General features: G+C 36.5%; 1 protein-coding gene across 1 annotated transcript; it reads right to left on the bottom strand.

Annotated features, from left to right (window-relative positions):
- Positions 1-88: 88 nt before the first annotated feature.
- Positions 89-19,213, bottom strand: LOC139152435 (uncharacterized). The gene is made up of 2 exons (XM_070725541.1): positions 18,787-19,213; positions 89-9,899 (listed from the first exon to the last, which is right to left on the bottom strand). Exons 1-2 carry the CDS (start codon positions 19,053-19,055, stop codon positions 9,629-9,631), a joined length of 540 nt encoding a protein of 179 aa, XP_070581642.1. The 5' UTR covers positions 19,056-19,213; the 3' UTR covers positions 89-9,628.
- Positions 19,214-20,085: the final 872 nt, after the last annotated feature.

Genomic DNA, 20,085 nt, shown 5'->3' with positions numbered 1-20,085 from the left:
AATTCCAGTAAATTCTTGCATTTTGCTTTATCAGTGTAATCTCAAAAATAAAAACTGACTGGGTATAAAAACATTTGAGAGACACTCATTTTCTTTACAAGTTGTTCCAATTTTATTTTTCTGCATGACAAAAATCTGACATGACATTCACCAATTTTCTAATTGTAAGAGCTACATTGAAAAATAGTATACATCCATCCATAGTAACATTGAAAAAACAACTTCTGAGTTCCATACAACACAAGAGTTACAACACTGAATTGTAGTTTCAACAGCTTTAAAAATGAGATACATAAGGAAAACATTTATCAACAGTGACAATGCATACCATACAATATACAACATAAAACATTTTTGAAACTTTGCTCCAATGTAGAGTAATCAACAGTTCGCTTCACATTCTGGCAAATACTCTGTATAAAGCAATGTATCATAACATAGAGTCAAACCCTCACATCCATCCACAGGGAACTGCTCAAATGTCACAGAGAATCTTTCAGAAGTCTACTGTTAGATGCGGGCTTGTCCCTGTGATGGGTCTTCTTAAATACCTTCAATGAGAGGGTGACAGAATTTCAGACAAGCGACCTAGCGGCCGATATAGCTCCGCTGTGTTTCTGTACATAATAACTATTTTTGACACATGTTGATGAAGAAGGTGGAAATCTTTGGTAACTCAATGCAGTGGCCAGAAAAAAGTGGCTAAAACAAGCTGCAAAAATACAAAATTGAAGATTTCATCATACTTTGAATATATCACATTCGATCATCCCTAAGAACATGTCAACCAAAGCTATCTGATGAGTAGTTTTTTGAGAATAAAACATTCTGACCAAAAATGGCAACAATTGCCCCCAAAAATAAAAATTGCAGATTTCATCATAATTTCAAAATATCACACTTAGTTCATATATAGAAACCTGTATACCAAATTTCAAAGCTGTTAGACCAGTACTTTTTGAGAAACGCATTTTTTGACCAAAAATGAGAAAAATTGCCCTAAAATTCAAAATTGCAGATGTCATCATTATTTCAATAAATATCATTTACTTCATCTATGGAAACCTGTATACCAAATTTCAAAGCTATCAGATAAGTAGTTTTGGAAATACACATTTTTTGACCAAAAATGGCAAAAATTGCCCAAAAAATACAAAATTACAGATTTCATCAGAAATTCAATATGTATTACTAAGCTTATCTGTAGAAACCTGTACACCAAATTTCAAAGCTATCAGACCAATACTTTTTGAGGAACACATTTTTGGACCAAAAATGGCAAAAATTGCCCCAAAATTACAAAATTGCAGATTTCATCATTGTTTCCATAAATATCAGTTAGTTCATCTGTAGGAACCTGTATACCGAATTTCAAAGCTATCAGGTGAGTAGTTTTGGAAATACACATTGTTTGACCAAAAATGGCAAAAATTGCCCAAAAAATACAAAATTACACATTTCATCAGAAATTCAATATATATTACTTAGTTCATCTATAGAAACCTGTATACCAAATTTCAAAACTGTCAGACCAGTACTTTTTGAGAAATACATTTTTTGACCAAAAATCGCAAAAATTGCCTTAAAAATGCAAATTTGCATATTTCTGCACAATTTGAACAAATCTGAAATAGATCATCCCTAGGGACATATGTACCAAATATAAAAGCTATCTGACTGGTAGTTTTGAAGAAGATTTTTAAAGATTTTTTTACCAAAAATGACAAAAATTGCCTTAAAAATACAAATATGCAAATTTCACCACCATTTTAACAAATCTGATTTAAGTCACCCTAAGCAAACTGCATATCAAATTTCAAAGCAATCGGACAAGCGGTTTCAGAGAAGAAGATTTTTTTACCAAAAACACCAAAAAATGCCCCAAAAATACAAATATGCAAATTTCACCATGATTTGAACAAACTGAAGTGAGGTCACCCCAAGTGAACTGCATATAAAATTTCAAAGCAATTCGACTTGTGGTTTCAGAGGAGAAGGCAATTGTTGACGGACGACGACGGACGACGGACGGACGACGGACGATGACGGATAATCAACCTATTTGATAAGCTCCGCGTCGCTGACAGCGGAGCTAAAAACTAAGAACCAGCTGAACCAGCCAAATACCAACATATCGGTGGGTGGCCATAATCAGTCAGTGTTTTGTGTCATCACAGCTCTTCAACATCTTCATGGGCTTCAATGTTTGAACTACATACGTATATCAGACACATGCACAGTACTGAAGATTTCCCATAATTCATCATGATTTGTACACACGGAAACTCCTCAGTGAAATCTACTGTGTCTCCCATGTGTAGCCAAATTCACAGACTAGTTTTTTAAATTCTGAAATCGTACTTTTGAGGACACCATTCTTCTCAATTCCCATTTTAAATGATTTAGAAAAGTATGCTTGATTGAGAGAGGAGGTAGCATTTTTGTAAAATTTTCCACTGATTGTGTCTTCAGCCATACAGCATAAAGTAATGGAAAGTAGGGAGACTAGTTGCACCTATTTTATGAAACAAAAGGATATTGATTTTTTCCAAACAGAAAGACAACAGAAATTTGCATGCTAAGTTTCCTCAGAGAATGACCCCTTCAGTTTGTCATAACTTGCTGCCTAAAAGTATGGCATTTGTAGTACCTGCAGAATGTGACTTTTACCGTTATTTAATGGTTTCTTTGAAATTTATACTGAAATATCTGATCGTACTTCCAATAGATATAATTAATCAAGTATCTAGAGGTTTTATATTATTGCTTTCAGGCAGAACTGAAAAAGTTATAAAAATTTTAATGTCGTGTGTACATATCAATTTGAATTGTGGGTAATTTATTGTACTGTGACATGTATATCATAAAACAGATAAGTAAACATTTGACTGCACTTTTGCCCATCAAAACAGTTAAAAACATTTTGTTTGTTCAAAGACAAGAAAACATTGGAAAATGTCTCACGGTACACACAAAAACAAGCCACACCCCCATCTTTACTGGGTGGAGGCAGTTATATGAACACTTAAGGCAAAGATGAGTTTCAAGCAGCATACTCAGGTCAAAGGTCAAACATTGGTAAGTTTCACTCCACTATCAAAAGCAGTAGTATACATACTGGCATAACAAGTACATCACAAGTAAGTGTCTAACGGGTTTGGGTTACAAAATACCACAATCAGCTGCAAATAATTTTGCTGCAAGAAGATTGAGCTCAGCGACTGTAATCCCTCTGTCAAACAGTATTTAGCCAAAGTAGATAGGTGAAAAACCTAATTAATATAAAAGCATTTGTACAAATTGGTGACAGCACTGACAAATACATGAATTTATTATTGCTAAATAATCAAGTCAACCATGGCAAGACATACCTATGCTGCATAAAAGAGGATGTACATTCGATTGGCCAAAGATCAATTGAAAGGAAATTTTTTTATTGGCTGCTGGCAAGGTACAAGAGTTGAATTAGCCAACCATTGAGTTTTTTTCCTTGTTGTGATTTTTGATACAGTGGGAAAAGAAGTAGTAAAGATTAGCTTTCATTTTGATTTTTGTATACTTACTAAATAAATTAACCCCTGTGATTTATTAAGAAATGTACGGTATTTCTTGCTTTATCTAAAGTTAATTATTATTGATCTAAATGTTAAATCTACGCTACATCCAAAGTTGATCATTATTGACTTCAATGTTAAATCTCCATTAGCTGTAATTTCCATGTACCGGCATTTTCCATTATTTAAATTGTGTTTGTAAAATACACTTTCTTGATCTACCCCTATGATCATGTTGAAATGTCTAGGGTACATTTTGTCAATGCAGCCTGTATGTGAGCAATTTGTCATGTTGCCTCTGACAACTGAATTTTAAGTCCTGACCAGAATTCATTTGCAAATTATGACATTGTATATTTTACACAAAGTGATGTGTTTGCAAGGCTGATATTTTGTATTTAAAAAAGCTTTTAAGCTTTTTGGATTGGAAGTTCTAGTTTTCCACTACAAAAGAATGAAAACATGACCTAAAGTTACAGCTACTGTCCCTTTACAAAGCACGTCACAGGCAGACTTTAAGGACAGGGATTATCAAAGTTGGTGAAACAGACTGTCTAGTCAATTCCAAAGACATTTTAAGTACAAAATACAGTCAGCCCTTCATATCGATACCAGTTCTCAGACCAGCTTTATTGCTGATGCAAGGGCGGTATTCTGACAGTTTTGAAATCATGCTCACACATGTACAGACACAAATATCTTGACTCCTAAAATTATGTTTTGTACGCGCTGATACTGTAAAGAACAAATTGGGGATTTTAATCTATCATTAACTAGTAGATGTTGTTGACTTCTCACATTTGTGTTCCAGATTTTCTGACAATTTTTTGATTTGTAAGGGTCGACATTATAGTACTTTGCGTTTATTTAAACTTTACAGCAGCATTTTCAGAGAAGCATTCCAATTCAAATGGTTTGAGGTTTTTTTAATTTTCAAATGCAATTCTCCTGCATGTACGATCATAGACCCTCGAGCGTCTATGGTACGATACATCAATCAAAGCAATAAAAATATCCCTCTGTCTTCCGTATATACACAATACAGATTAAACATTTAATTGGAATGCAGCCAGGTTCTTATGAACTTTGTACTTGTACAGAGAAAGGAAAGAAAATGCAACATTACATATGCATTATTATAATACTCAAAATTTCAATATAAATGCAAGTGAAAGTACAGTATGATATCATAGTAAGTAGCAAATATATATTTCCATATAAATGTATGGTTGCGTATTGCTTTTGGGAATGGTGCCACTCATTAAGTAGCTTTTTACAAAGTTCTACATGTAGGATTGTTACATCCTGGACAAGATCTCACCTCACACTGACCCTAACCCTACCCCTAACCAAAACTCCAAATGGTACATAGAAAGTACTAGTGTCTGTGGTGTTAATATATAACACTCTGGAAAGCTTTTCAACAAATTTAAAAAATACAGTGTAACCAATTTGTTGCAAAGACTCTCATCTACTTTAAGTAGGCCAACAGCTGCCAAGGTGGGTCACCAATTAACATTTCACATACCAAAAATATTTGTCACCAAGTTGACATACACCTTTGCAAGTCTATGTGTACCGTGGGCAATGAATTATGACAAGAATATTACTAATTAGCGACACAACCTAATGAAAGATACGACTGAAAACTTGTTGAAATTTAGAAACTGACACATCACAATGATAATAACTGGTAACAATGTAACAACATGGTCAAACACAACAACATCACAATACTTGTAGTTGACTGTGCTACACGAGGCATCTTTACCGTATCTACGCAAATTTTACACACAATATTTCTCTCAGATCTTCTAAGGTATATCGTTACACATCATCTGAAGTTCTCAAAGTTAAATAATTAATCTTGTTTCGGAGACTAACAGTTACAAAGCTTTCCATTGCACATATTTTGTTACATATACCTTGGACAATTTGAAATATTGCAGCTTACAAACTTTTTACTTTCGTCAATTTGGCCTGAAACAATGACACGACACATAGACACAATCACTTTAAATTGACAGGAAATCTAATGAACATGAACTGGAAACAACTGTCATTCTATCATGTACACAAATTAAAACCTCAGCATTCATAAACACTTTGGAAAATCAAGTGTGCTGTTAATGTCATTGCAAATCATTGACAGTTGATAAGATTTGCAAATCAATAAATCGGTCATTAAAACAAAGAATTAACAAGAGCTGACAAGCCACTCGACGTCAATTCATTCTAACTTTTTGCACTCATGTATTGTGTATCTATCCATGCAAATACTGGTAATCTATGGAATTAGTCTGATAAGTACATATTTAAATTAATTAATTAGTCTTTTGAGAGCAAATATATATGTATGTACCGGTATCTTTCCTGTCCAGGTTTTTGGGAGGAATGAAAGTAAAACTAAATCTGTTCACTTTAACAAGGCTACTGTTTATAATTAAGACACTGCGGAATAAGACTGCAAAATTGTTTGTAAAAATGTCAAAGGTCATGCATTACCATAAATTTACATAAAATCGCCTGGAATGATAATCTTTCAAATTACTGGTAAATATTGCCACTGGTGTTTCAAGATCAGAAGATGTACTTCTAGTCTTGAATCTAACCAGTTGGTGGACAAAAATCTGCTTTATGAAAATAATCAGGTTTTCTAAGGGGTCCTCCAGTGGTGAATGAAAATGGAGCCCCCTTGGATTATGCTGATGAACAAAATTGTTTATTGTGACACTGCATTATTCCTTAGTCTTGGCAAAACAGTAAAACCTGCATAAGCAAGAACTCCAATTGTGAAATCACAGTGATATGTTGGGGTCAGAACCATTTTGTAAATGGTTGCAAATAAAATTGTGCTTTCATTTTGTGCAACTAATATTGACAAAATTCAAATGATAAAGAAAGTCAGTCCTGTTATTAAAATTTGAAATCTGTGATTGATTTTCATGGAAACACTCAGAATATTGGTTCAACATATCTTCATTGGTGTTCTTCCTTTGCAATTGCACCATTTCTTCTCAACTTTTTCAAGCAAATAATACAAAGATGGTGTTCAGGGCTTTGCAAAGACACAAAATGACAGGCTAGATTTTAGGCTGATCCCTTTGAGATGTTCTTCTGTAGTGCACAGGAGTCTCTGTCCAGCAACCAATTGACCTCACAAGTGTCAGGTGAAAGACCGATCACCCCTGCTTTATCTTCATGGAATGTACCTTACCACTGGAGACACATGAACTAAACCATCTTGCAGTTGTACAAAGGGTGAATGGTGGGGATGCGTCTATTTTGAAAAATGGACTTAAGGAATCACAACTGTTGCTTTTGATTTGCATATTTTCCAACTTGCAAGTATTTTGTGATCTTCGAGTATAATTATGATTCTCTGGAACATTCTTTGTACATTGTAGAATGGAATGTGGGTGCATTGGAATAAAGGAGAGGCTTGGTATAGGAAAAATAATGTCAGAAACTGGTATATATGCATCACACCATAAGTAAACGGTGGATTGCATCTGCCAAGATATGTAGAATCTGTCGTGAGGGATTCATTAGTATGCAATTATGCAAATATTTCACCCTAACCACCACCTAGATTTGATTCTCCTCCAGCTAGCTGTCTCAGCCTTGACGAATACAACACACAATATAGTAATGTTATCTTTTCATACCGGAAAACAATCTAGTAGCAGCTTCTTTCATATCACAGCCTTGCCATGTAATAAAGTCTATAAAAGCCATGCGACACCTCTCCTGTCAAGACACTTGCAAACATTATTCATAAGGACAAATCTGCTATCAAGATGTTGAATCAATTATGTTACTATGGAAACAGAATTGAACAAGCTTTTCAGTCCCTACCTGAAGATTTCAGAGGTTATCATTTACTACCCACAGTTACTAACCTTGTGTTTATATTTGGATAACAAGAAAGAATAACCTAAAATTCAACAAAACTATCAGTTTAAAAAAATTAACATAATCATAAAATATGACTCTTTCAAAATATAAATATATAACGCTATGATACATGTACATCTCACAATCTCAATTAATTGGCAGTTATTTATATCCAAAGTACACTTCAATCAAACTATTCCGTATATTTATGAGGATTCCAGGATATATGCTCTATTCTAGAAAATATTTCACCATAACCAGATGATGTCCCAGGATATCAAGAAACAAAAAATATACATTTTACAAAATCCACTGAGATTACAGAAATAAAAAAAATTGGACCTTCTTTAAAATATGAAAAATAAGCAAATCGTTAGGAAAGTAAACACTGGTAATATGATACTCAGTATTATAATGATAAATAACCTTATTAACATTTTCCATGTTAATTCTAGTAAATCTTTCCTATGTCAGCTGTTACTATAAAATCAATCTGATGAAAACCTGATGCAGAGATGGAGACTTTCCACCTTTGCTCGTTCTTTGCAGTTGTTGTCAGCTGATATTCACCCCATACATTACATCCGAGCCACTATCATAGAAGATTGCTTTCAAATCTTGCATTTTGCAAGAGCCAATCAGGTTGTGTTTCTGAGTATAATCCTACAAACTGTAACAAGTGGTGGTTGTAAACCTCTTACCCATTGGTTGGCTAATCTGGCCAATGAGCGAGATTTGAACGTGATCTTCTGTGGCAGGGGGTCGGATGTAGTGAGGCAACTAGCGTCAAACAGAGAATGGCATAGGACAAGCAAAGCCATAAATGTCACCATCTCTATATCTGATTTTAATGAGATTGCTATTACATGTACTTGTAAGTAGTCCTAAAAGATCCAGTAATAAGGCAAGTTTTTGACGCTCTTCCCTTTTTGTGCGGTTTTTGTAATCATACAGAGAGAGCACTTATAAATGTTAAACGAGATGATCTCCTTTAATTTCAGTATCCTGCGCACAGTTTCCCCAAAGGAGGAATTGTACTCAGCATCAGCTCAAAGTGCCCTTGGATAAATAAATGTTTAAGTATAAAGCTCTATGTTGTTACAATAATACGCATGCATTGAAAGTCGCCTGGATAGTGCAGGGTATATCTGCTCTTGAAATAAAACAGATGACTTTGAACCAAATACACTATACACAGACCACTGTGATTTCAGAAGTGCAATAAACAGAAAAGTTGTCGATGGAAACCAAGCAATATTATCATAAACTGATGAAAGATTCCACATCTTAAAAGTGAAAAGAATCCACATCATATTGAGTTGCTTATGTTTGAATCAATCTTTACCATTTCTTAAACATACAAATAGTGTCTGGCTGAACATTGGAGTAAAAAAAAAATTTTGCATATCTGTTCCTTGGCCAGCTATAAACTCAAAATATATTGATATGCACAAAGGGAGCACATACAATTTGCATAAAACATCATTTACCCACAATGCAACATTTTATCAGTCATAATATACCCATAATGCACTGGAGAGCAGAAATGGAAAGCAAACGAATTTGCATATACATTACCCATAGTGCAAATGGATGAACGATGTGAATTCTTTTGCTAGCAGGTATGTGTCCTGTGTCCTTTGACAGTTGAATCATGTTTGGTGTTTGACAATATTTCATGAAATGTTTATGCAATTAATTACAGTCACTGTACATTTCATTCAAAAAGGCAATGACCATAAAACACGTTTCTTGCATGTCTTGTCTTCTGTGCCGTTAGCTCGGGGGAACCACGTAGTCCCTTTTGTGACAAGGAAGTTGCGTATCTTCAAGTTCAATGTTTTGACTTCCAGTATCATTGATGGTTAAAAGATGCAGATCTTTTCCACTTCGCATGTCTGCACATGATATGATGTTCATCCATGCTGACATCAGGAAAAATCAGTAAATATACGTCAAACCCTCTCCCAGAAAGTGGCATTTTTGCCTTCAAATGGCACCAGACATCTCTTTTAAGTACAGGGTAGTTTCTCATTTAAAATGTCAACCATACATGTAGTACGCAGCAGTGGTCTAGTTGTGAGTAACCGCTTGGTTCTAATAATTGGTTGTGACTTCATAAGTTAGTATTTCATTTCAGGTTTTGTATAGCAGAACATAAATAAGTAGAGAACATGTCACTGTATCTGTTTGATGTAGTCATTCAGCTTGTCATGGCTGAAAGCCTTGGTGACCAGAAAGGCTTTGTGTCCAAACTCCCTGGCAGAGTCCACGTTGGTGTTGTCGTCATCCAGGAGGAATACCTCTTCTGGGTCTATTGACACGCCGTACGTGACAGTCAGTTCAGCAACCACTGAGGCTATGTGTTGAAGTTTTCCCGCGTCCGGAATATCTTCCACGGGCAACCAGTCTGACGTGCTTCCGCGGATCAGTATTTTGGATATGTCACTGAAAATGACCAGATAAAAGATGTCTCAGAGAGGAAGGTACTTAAACTTGTTTATCCCACTGTAAAAAGATCCACACTGGCCTTTAAGTACAATAGGTTTGGGTAAAACCATAGCAGTAAAAGTGCTAAACATACTACACATGAGATGCACATAAATGCTTTTCACCACCTTTTCATGGAACTACCACAATGCTTGCAATGGTACACCTTAACCTGTACTCCAGAAAAGTGAGGTGAAAGAGTTTTGCAACAGGTAGGTCAACTTGACCTTGATGCAGAAGATAGGTCAATCTGACCTTGATTTCCAAACATTTTTAAACACTATTGATGAGAATATCACTACGGTACTTCACTTTATTTCTGACCATGGCTGGCCAAAAAACTTTAGTAATGGAATGGAAACCTAGATGACACATGGGTAACATTAGAATTTGACTTCTGAAGGTGTTGACTAAAATTAAAATAATGATAATTTTACAATCATAGCTGTAACTTTTGATAATGTTTCCATAATGTTTTTGATAATGATATGTAGAACAAATATATTTCCTTATTCTTTTCCACAGGGTAGAATGTGCCTTGGGGACAGATATTTGGACTCTAAAACTTTACAACATTATTCAGGCCTACCACTTGTAGTGGCTCATTTTGAAGCTTAAGGAATAAATAGTTTTCACCAGCTTAGTTTTGTGAAAATATTGAATATTTTCCCCCAATAAAGATAACACAGGGATGGCGGCCATTTTGAACTTCAAATATCTGTAAATATTGGGTGATTTGTTTCTCTAGTACCAAAATTTACACGATGACCCCTGATTTTTATTCTGGATTTTGAAAGGCAATGGTTGAAAGTTTGCTTGGTGGAAAGTTTCAGCAAGAGTTTAAATCATTCATTTCCAAGGCACAAATATGAAATATACATTAAAACTTCTGCTGTTTACTTTAACAATTATTATTTTACATATTGTGCACAAAAATAAAGATTCTGTTGTTTACAAAAACATTTTATACTGCATGGAAACAAGCTGTGTTGACAAGATGAACATTAGAAATATTAATGAGTTTCGGGAGTGGACGAAGAAGTTGTGTTTGGCAAACATAAAATAATGGTGGAAAATACATAAAACTCCAGGATGGCTGCTATAATCAAATGGCTGCTTATTTTAATTCTAATTTTTAATATCATCATGTGTTTTATGCCAAAACAAGGAATCAATCTCTGATACCTTTATTTACATCAGGCAGTTTGCAATGACTTGTACAAGCAAAATTGATCAAAGACTGCGTGTGACATCAGTGAATCATTTACATATGTCACATAATATGCCCTGTAAGGGGGAAAAAATAATCCATGAATATAGTGACCGACAGGCCCTAATACACTTCTGCAATGTAACAGGATATCACACTGGTACTGATCAGCCTAGATTTTTTTACCCTTTCATCACAATGGTTTGGCCCCAACCCATTGTTATCCATGGCGAGTTTGGACCCGTTTACAGTGAATTGGGTTGAACCATAGACAGTAGAGGGGGACTATCTACTGTCTATGGTTGAACAGGGTTAATGCTTTAAGCCCTTTCATCATCACATGTTGGGACAACCCTATAATGCTCTACGGAAAAATTTGACCTCTGTCAGTTGAAACAGGGTAACGGGGATTTAAAGATGCCAGTGCTGTGCAGTGCTATCACTAAGCTACGTGTATGCTATTTTAAGAGCAACAGCAGTGAATATACAAGCCACTTCCTGTAGGTAAATAAAGAAGTTAAAATATGTAATGTAATTTTAACTTTTGTGCTTTCACTCTTGTCAGATGTCATAGCGTCTTATCACCAATTGTCATGAGGCGGAAGTACATTGTAAGCCTGGTGGCCAGCTGATGCCTGATTTGTTGCTGGTCGGTGGACAGTGTATTTCTAGTTTGCATACAACTTCCCACGGCAGTTTTTGCTGCCATTCAAGGAAGTTAATGAAATAGCTGAAAACGGCAATGAATGGCAACGAGCGTATCTCGTAAGCGAACACTTTAATATGAAGGATCGTAATATTAACAATTTTACAATGTTTGGAATCTGCAAAATATCATCAACACAAACAAAAATCAGAAAAAAAATGGAAACATTTTTTGTTTGTTCCTTTTTACAGTTAGTCACATTTCTACCATAGACTTTGCATGCTACCGTAACATTTCTACAGTGCATAATATACGCTAAATATCTGCGTATTTGTTATCGTATTCATTGTCTGAGTAGAACAAAATGTAATTTTCGTTCCCTTTTTTCCACTGTGTCTGTACAGCCTCTGATGAAGGTCGTCTGTGTATGTCCGAAACGTTAGGAAGAATAAACATCTATTGTATAGTAGCAGATTGGTCTTGTCAACTATTTTTCACACCTCATGTATCCATTATCTACAAGTACCCGCTGCAAACTTCACATATGGACTTTGGTCGGACTGACCCACTTGATATTCACCACTATAAGTCCCCCCGGACAGTGTCCGTGGGGACAAAACAGAATAGGCACAGGTATATCTTAGATATCTGCATTCATGAGCCCCTATGAATGGACACAGCATTAACATTAATTTCATCCTGGAACACCTGTTGATCATACCTGGGGAGCCTGTGGATGGATATCAAATACAGGATAGAAAACGGCCGTCACACAGCCATTTTTGATCGAATCATTACAAAAATTGGCATGCATAGGGATTAATATATGTACCAACTTTCAATGCAATCGCGCCTGGCATCGCTGAGAAATTTACGTGAACGAACGCATAGTTGTCAAATATAGGAAACAAAATGGCCGCCAGGCAGCCATTTTAGACAGGATCAAAACAAAAATCAATGTGCATATGTATAACATATAGAGTAATCTATGTACCAAATTTGAATGGAATCACTCCTAGCATCACTGAGAAATTTGCATTAGTGGAACATACAAACCGACATCAAATACAGGTAACAAAATGGCTGCCAGACGGCCATATTGGATCGGATCGTAAAACAAATCAACATGCATATGTATGGCATAGGTAAAAATCCTTGTACCAAGTTTGAACAAAATTACTCCAGGCATCTCTTAGGTGGCAGCCATTTTAGACAGGATCAAAACAAAAATCAATGTGCATATGTATAACATATAGAGTAATCTATGTACCAAATTTGAATGGAATCACTCCTAGCATCACTGAGAAATTTGCATTAGTGGAACATACAAACCGACATCAAATACAGGTAACAAAATGGCTGCCAGACGGCCATATTGGATCGGATCGTAAAACAAATCAACATGCATATGTATGGCATAGGTAAAAATCCTTGTACCAAGTTTGAACAAAATTACTCCAGGCATCTCTTAGATATCTGCGTGAATGGACGGACGGACGCACACACACACGCACGCACGGACATGACCAAACCTATAAGTCCCACGGCCTAAAAACTGTAGCCGATGAAATGTGATATCCATCTGGTCCAAAATTATGAAAAAAATTACAGAAAAATTCACAAAAATTGGTAAAATATTGCATAAAAATTTTGGTGGGAAAAATTACAGTACTCAAAGGGTTAAGTATTACAGATGTGTACAGAAAAACAAAACAAGAGAATGGAGTTAATGATTATGCTAGTTTCGATTTGGAGGGCATTGAACAGTGTAAGTCTCAGTATTATTATCACAGCAAAACTCAGTACTTTAATGGCCACCCGCAGCGAATTAAAGACAGATTTGACTTCAAAATCTTGCTACTAACCAGCAATTAAACAAACCTCTCAATGGCTTAGCCTCAGTACACCATGGATTAAAATAATTCATTTGTGGCGCAACTTTGGAATTTCCTACTATGTAGCATATGACAAGCATCCACTGCAAACAGCTTCATGCATCTAAAGTTCTTGTTGTTCATATGATGTGCATGATGGCCTTTTCACACCTCTGAGATTGAAGGGAGGGTGTCATCGGAACTCTGCTCAATGGTTGCCAGGGACCCCTACGACCAATGTAAATACTGTATCCAGCATTTGGTGGCGATTGATGAAATTTAAAACATGCTTGTTAACAATGAGTATCATAAGATTAAATGTAGCAGCTATGTTGACGTGATGCATCTAGATATCATGCATAAAATACATTGTTTGTAAACAAGAAAGTCGCACACGCACAGTTCCCTACAACATAGCTAACATTGCTTATTAATTTCAGCAATATGGATTTAGTTATGGTCTGGGACTCCTTGACAACATTTACAAAAGGGTCAAAGAGATATCATGATTTCAATTTGCACATTCCAGTGAGCATCTCATACACACAACACAAAGAGAACTTTCTTGCTCACCAATCAAAATATAATGTGAAATAAAAACACACTAAGCAAGGTAGTGATGAGCACCGAAATAAACATGGGGCAGAGCCATCGCAAAATTTACGGCTTACTTTCCTATAGTCAGTTTCTTTATACAAAGAAATCCTCAGGCAAAATATTTTTAAATTGTTTGATGTACAAAATTGTGAACCTTATTCTGCTTTGTAAAACGGGCTGAAATATGTTTACAGAGCAAAGCTGACACCCTACAGATAGGAAACAGTGCATGACCCTTTCATTTTAGAAGGCATTAACATTTCTTTGCAGACATATTACTCACAAATGCTGATAGTGCTCAACTAAAAATATCCATGACTTTCTATTAACAATTCTAAGCATCATTGTTTCATACAAATTGGATGCCATACTGATCATGGTTGGATAAGGTGCTGTATGTCACTGGCTGTGAAAAAAGTCAATTACAAAACTTCATAGAGTTGAAGTCTAGACCATAGGCTTTCCTTGAGAACTTCCATAACACCTAAGCAATTACAGTGATTATGAATATGAAATAATACGGGAAATTCATGTTGTCCTAAACTAGAAGGGGTGGCAAGAGTTCAAGGCTTTACCCCAACAGTAACTCATGGTTTACTGGAAAATGGATGCATTAGTTCCTTGAAACAGACAGAAAAAGATTAATGCTGTCGGCTATCCTGATGTGGACAGTTAGTTCCTTGAAATTGACAAAAAAAAACTAGCGCTACTTCTCTAAATGCATATTTCATAATCAACAAACATAGCTTCAATGACACTTGGTTCAGATTTGGTAAAAGGTCACAGTCAGTATACTTAACTAAGTTTAACCCTGGGAACATGCATACCAAGTTTCAAAGCAATCAGATGAGTGATTTCAAAGAAAAAAAAAATTTGGCCAAAAATAGGAAAAATACCGTCAAGGACAGTGTGCTCACATTTGGTTTGTATTGGTCCATTCGAGAAATATTTAAACCAGGAAAAACAAGAATGACAAAAGCAAATAAGGTCTCCAACTTAGGTACTGGAGGTCATCTTTAGGAACATGCATACCAACTTCTATAGCAATGGGACAGGCAGATCCTAAATACATAAGCAAATGTCACCAACAAAAAATAGACAGAGAAGGTTTGATAAGAAGAAAAGGTGGGAGTGGGTAAAAAAATGTACAAGGGATCTGGTACAAAAGTAATGCTACCTCATCAATCTTCTAGACCCTACCCCCTCCTGAATATCAAATGTTCCATCCCTTGGTATTACATAATGCAAGATGACAGGAAATATATTTACAACCTTGGGGAGTTTTTAATTAATGCCATCAGTGATATCATTCTAATGTAAACAGCACTTAAGTTAGTTACAGATGGTGAAATGCCTTCCACTGTGGATGGTGATTACAACATCTGGAATTATCCCGGATCCAAATTGCTCATCAGTTCTTGTATGTCTTACATAGAAAAGTTGCAAAAATTGGTCCGCAATGAAAAAATTCAACTAAGCTTTGTTTTCTGGATCAAATTTTCCTACAAATTGATACCAAATATGACAAAATTATGTTCACAGCCTTCAAAACTGTCTCACAACATATCCTGGGTTGGTGTAGGTCATTTAAGGTCACAAACTGAGAAAATTACCTAAAATATACAAATTTGGGGGTTTCCCAACACTTTGAGCAGAAAATTTATCTAATAACATCCCTCGGGACTTTATACCAAATTACAAAGCTATCAAACAAGTAATGTTGAGATCAAGTTTTCTTGACCAAAAATGACAATATTGTCTTAAAATACAAATTTGTATATTTCAGGACAATTTTCACATATCTAACTATTGTCATCTCTGTACGTCTGTGTACCAAATACAAAAGCTGTCTGTCCAGGGGTTTTAAAAAGAAAATACTGTTTAAGATTTTTTGACCAAAAATGACAAAATTGCTCCAAAATTGTAATATTCCCAATTTTGTCATAATTTCAACAAATTAGAAGCTTAACACCCTCGGGAAGATCAAACCCAAATTTGAGAGCAATTGGGCTGGCGGTTTCAGAGAAGAAGAATTTTTACTGAAAATGAGAAAAATCACCAAAAAATTCAGTAAAAATACAAAATTAAGGATATCTTCACAATATTCATAAAACTGTATAAGGTTCACCTAAGGTACTTGCACACAAATTTTCAAAGCAATCAAAACAGCGGTTCTCGAGATATTAATTCTTGACCATTTTCACATTTTGTAAGCTCATTTGCATAATTTTGGCAATGCAGACTTCATTTGAACAAAATCCCATCTATAGCCCAGGATGAATCCACACACCAAATACCAAGCTGAAATGTGCAGCGGTTTGCGTGTTTTTGATGTTGACGGACATACTGTACATACATACATACATACATACATACATACATACATACATACATACATACATACATAAAGACGCCATCGACTTCAGCTTATACGATAATCTCACATTGGTATAACCAAATGTGAGCTAAAAATTGCCAAAAAAAATACAAATATGAAAATTTCACCACAATTTGAAGATACTCGACTAAGGTTGCCTCTGTAGGTAAATGCATATGAAGTTTCAAAGCAATCAGAACAGTTAATTCTGAGAAATTGATTTTTGATCAAAAATGTGAAAAATTGCCTAAAAATTCAAATATTAAATTTCACCAAAATTTTTAACAAATCCGACAGAAGACAACCCTAGAATCAAGAGTTTGAAGTTTCAAAGCGATCCAAAAAGAACTTTGGGAGAAAATGATTTTTGGCTAAAAATGGGAAAAAGTGCCCCAAAATACAAATACCATATATACCAAATGTGAGCTGTTACAGTTGTCTGATGCACAATGGGAAGAATATTGTATACACAGCAAATTAATCAACCATTTATTAGGTAAAATCATTCCAATCAGCGTAAGTTTGAATCACCAAGAATATCACCATGAAACACAACTCTGAGACACTGTGATACTGTATCACATAACTGCAACTCATTTCAAGGCATATCTTACAAAGTCTATATAAAACTTGCTTTATAAATGTCACATGAGAATCAAGTGTTATTTTTGATATATTACACAGTAATGCTTTCAAAGCAGCCATCCTCAATCCCTGGTTGTCACAATTATTAGAGATTGTTGGCATGATATTGTTGTTTATGTGATATTAATCTTTTGTTCTCCTTTGAAAGTTGTACTTACTCAATTTATTTAGAGAACTGACTTGAGTTGACTAAGACTCACCAACTAGGCAGAACATTATTTAGGGCCATTATTTATGTAGAACTACATCTATACATAAATCTCAAGCCACATATTTGGGTGAGCACAATCTAGGAATTCTCCTCAGTCATGGTGTATGCTTTGCATAAGCCGTGTTTGAGGAGAGGTCCTCGACATAGCCCTACGAGTATGGCGAGAGTGTCCGGCTTTGGCTACGCCGCCTCCCACCTCGACGTAGGGAGGCAGCGTAGCCAAAGCCGGACACTCTCGCCATACTCATAGGGCTATCCTCGACATAGCTGTAACAATTTTGATGAAACAAGGATGTGATGATGACCGCAGGTCTTTTACATATCATGATATCTTCACTTCTTGGAAAATGACACTTAATCACAGACTTCAAGGAAATATGACATCTATAGCAAAAAAGTGACAGACATTCTTGGAAATGACAGTTCCCATGCACTTCCGATTTCCCAAGGCATTCAAGTGACAGACGCACGCAGACAGTCAGGCCAGAATTGAAACTTTTTCACAATATGGGAAACAATTTGCTGGAGTTCAATTACATCACCAATTTATGGTCGATTTACAAAAACGTAAAGACTGCGAGGTACAGGTCCGGAACAGTGGACGTGTAATATCCAGCCTAGACGACAATATTAACATTAATATTACGTTGTTATTTTTATCGAAGTTACATAGAAACTAATACGAGAGAATTTACACTACTCAAAGTCCGATTCATCATCTTTATCTGATACATATATGCCAAGTTTTGTCAGTGCCGACGGCTCTACTCTACTCTGTTTCTGAGACTACTCTATTGTTGCTGCGGTGGCCCTTAGACCACCACTCATCCGAGTTGCATCGTGTTGGGAAGTCCTCGCCGGCAAAGCCGTTTATAGTATACGGTCACGCATCGCTGCAACCGCAAATACCGTGACGTATACTATAGTGCGCGTGCAGTACGTACGCCAGCCAGATATTTTACTTGCAAAACAATGACATTATACCACGGGAGGAAGTTGGAGGTACTGCCATCATACATACAGTATGAACACAGTCTCTCTGTGGAGGGTCCGTGGTATCATAGACAGTCTATGTCTATGGTGGTATGTACAGTTTAATACTGAGTAGAACATGCGTTCACTGTAGCTGCAAAATTGTAGTGCTACGGTGAGGCGGTCGGTGATTTTTGGTTTTTGCGACTTCGCTCACCAGTAGCTGAGCGAAGTCGCAAAAACCAAAAATCACTGACCGCCTCACCGTAGCGCTACAATTTTGCAGCTAGCGTTCACTGTAAAGTTGACTTACCACGATTTCGGAAGACTTTGCTCCAGTACGTGCCGAATCAGCGACACCTGGCCTGAAAATGTAACAACGCAGACATGAAGGCCAGACTCCATGCCTGGCTGTATAAGAGAAACCATCGATGGTCGTACATGCGGCAACAGCAGATTGGGATCTCGAGTCCAAAATCCGCCAGTGTGAATGTTCAGTATCGTCTCGTCAAAATCAAAAGCAAGCACTTTCACTCCCTTGCTTTTCAGCTGTCTTACGATGTGACGGGCTGTGTTGCTCATAGTGCAGTCCTCTTCATGTTCAATGCATTAAAAACTGAATTATTTCACCAAATGTGTTGCTTAACGACGACTGTAGTTCTCGGAAATGTGCAGCAAAGGAAACTGCAACGCACAGGAAGTGCACACAGAAAACATGGTTCCCCGCCGGTCAAAGGTTATAGGTTACACATGTTACAGGTGGGTTTGATATATTGACTGGGCGCGGGCGTAACGTGGTAGCTCTAATGGTTTGTTGCTATGATAAGCTGATATCGGTCTGTCACTTGTCGCTAAGTGTATCTTGCATATGATCACAAGCGTTAGCTAAACCACAGAGGGACCGTGTTTAAAGACAAAACTTCTATACAGGATCGTTCACGAGCGAACTTTGCAGAAACCAGAGCAGAGCTCAGAGCAAGCGCTCAAATTAGCTTGGAGGAGGCCTAGTAGGTGTTGGGTGACATCGACAAAGTATGTGGTTTCATCACTTCAACTGCATCGAATTAACGCCCAAGTCGTTCTCTATTCAGTATATCCCAGTATACCTCCAGCACCATTTTACTACTGGTATAGCCACAAACTGATGACGTCAAAATCGCCGTACACAAAACACAGACGCCCCGTATTTGCGGCACTGACTAACTAATAAGATTAAAATAATATAAATGTGCACTTTCTTCAAATCACTGTCACAATTTCGACTGCTTAGTTTTTGTATCGGGTGAAGTACAGTGGGGGCCAGGAATTGGGGTTAGCTGACCAAATTGTCGGAACGGAGCGAGCGAAGCGAGCGGAGTTCCGACAATTTGGTCAGCTAACCCCAATTCCTGGCTCCCACTGTGCTTCACCCGACACAAAATCAAGCAAATGAAGACCATCACAGACTTTTTAGGGTTAGGGTAAGTTAGTTCATGTGATCGCGGCAATAATTCCGTCTCATTCCAGGTACAATATGTCCTCTCTCACGTTTTATTCAGCAAATTTCTTATCATGTACAAACTGACCCCGACGGCAATGGCCATATTGACCCCTTTTCAATACCGCACTTGCC

This window comes from Ptychodera flava, chromosome 16 (assembly GCF_041260155.1).
Source record: "Ptychodera flava strain L36383 chromosome 16, AS_Pfla_20210202, whole genome shotgun sequence".
NCBI classification, from domain to species: Eukaryota; Metazoa; Hemichordata; class Enteropneusta; family Ptychoderidae; genus Ptychodera; species Ptychodera flava.
This window is presented reverse-complemented; position numbering and strand designations above follow the sequence as displayed.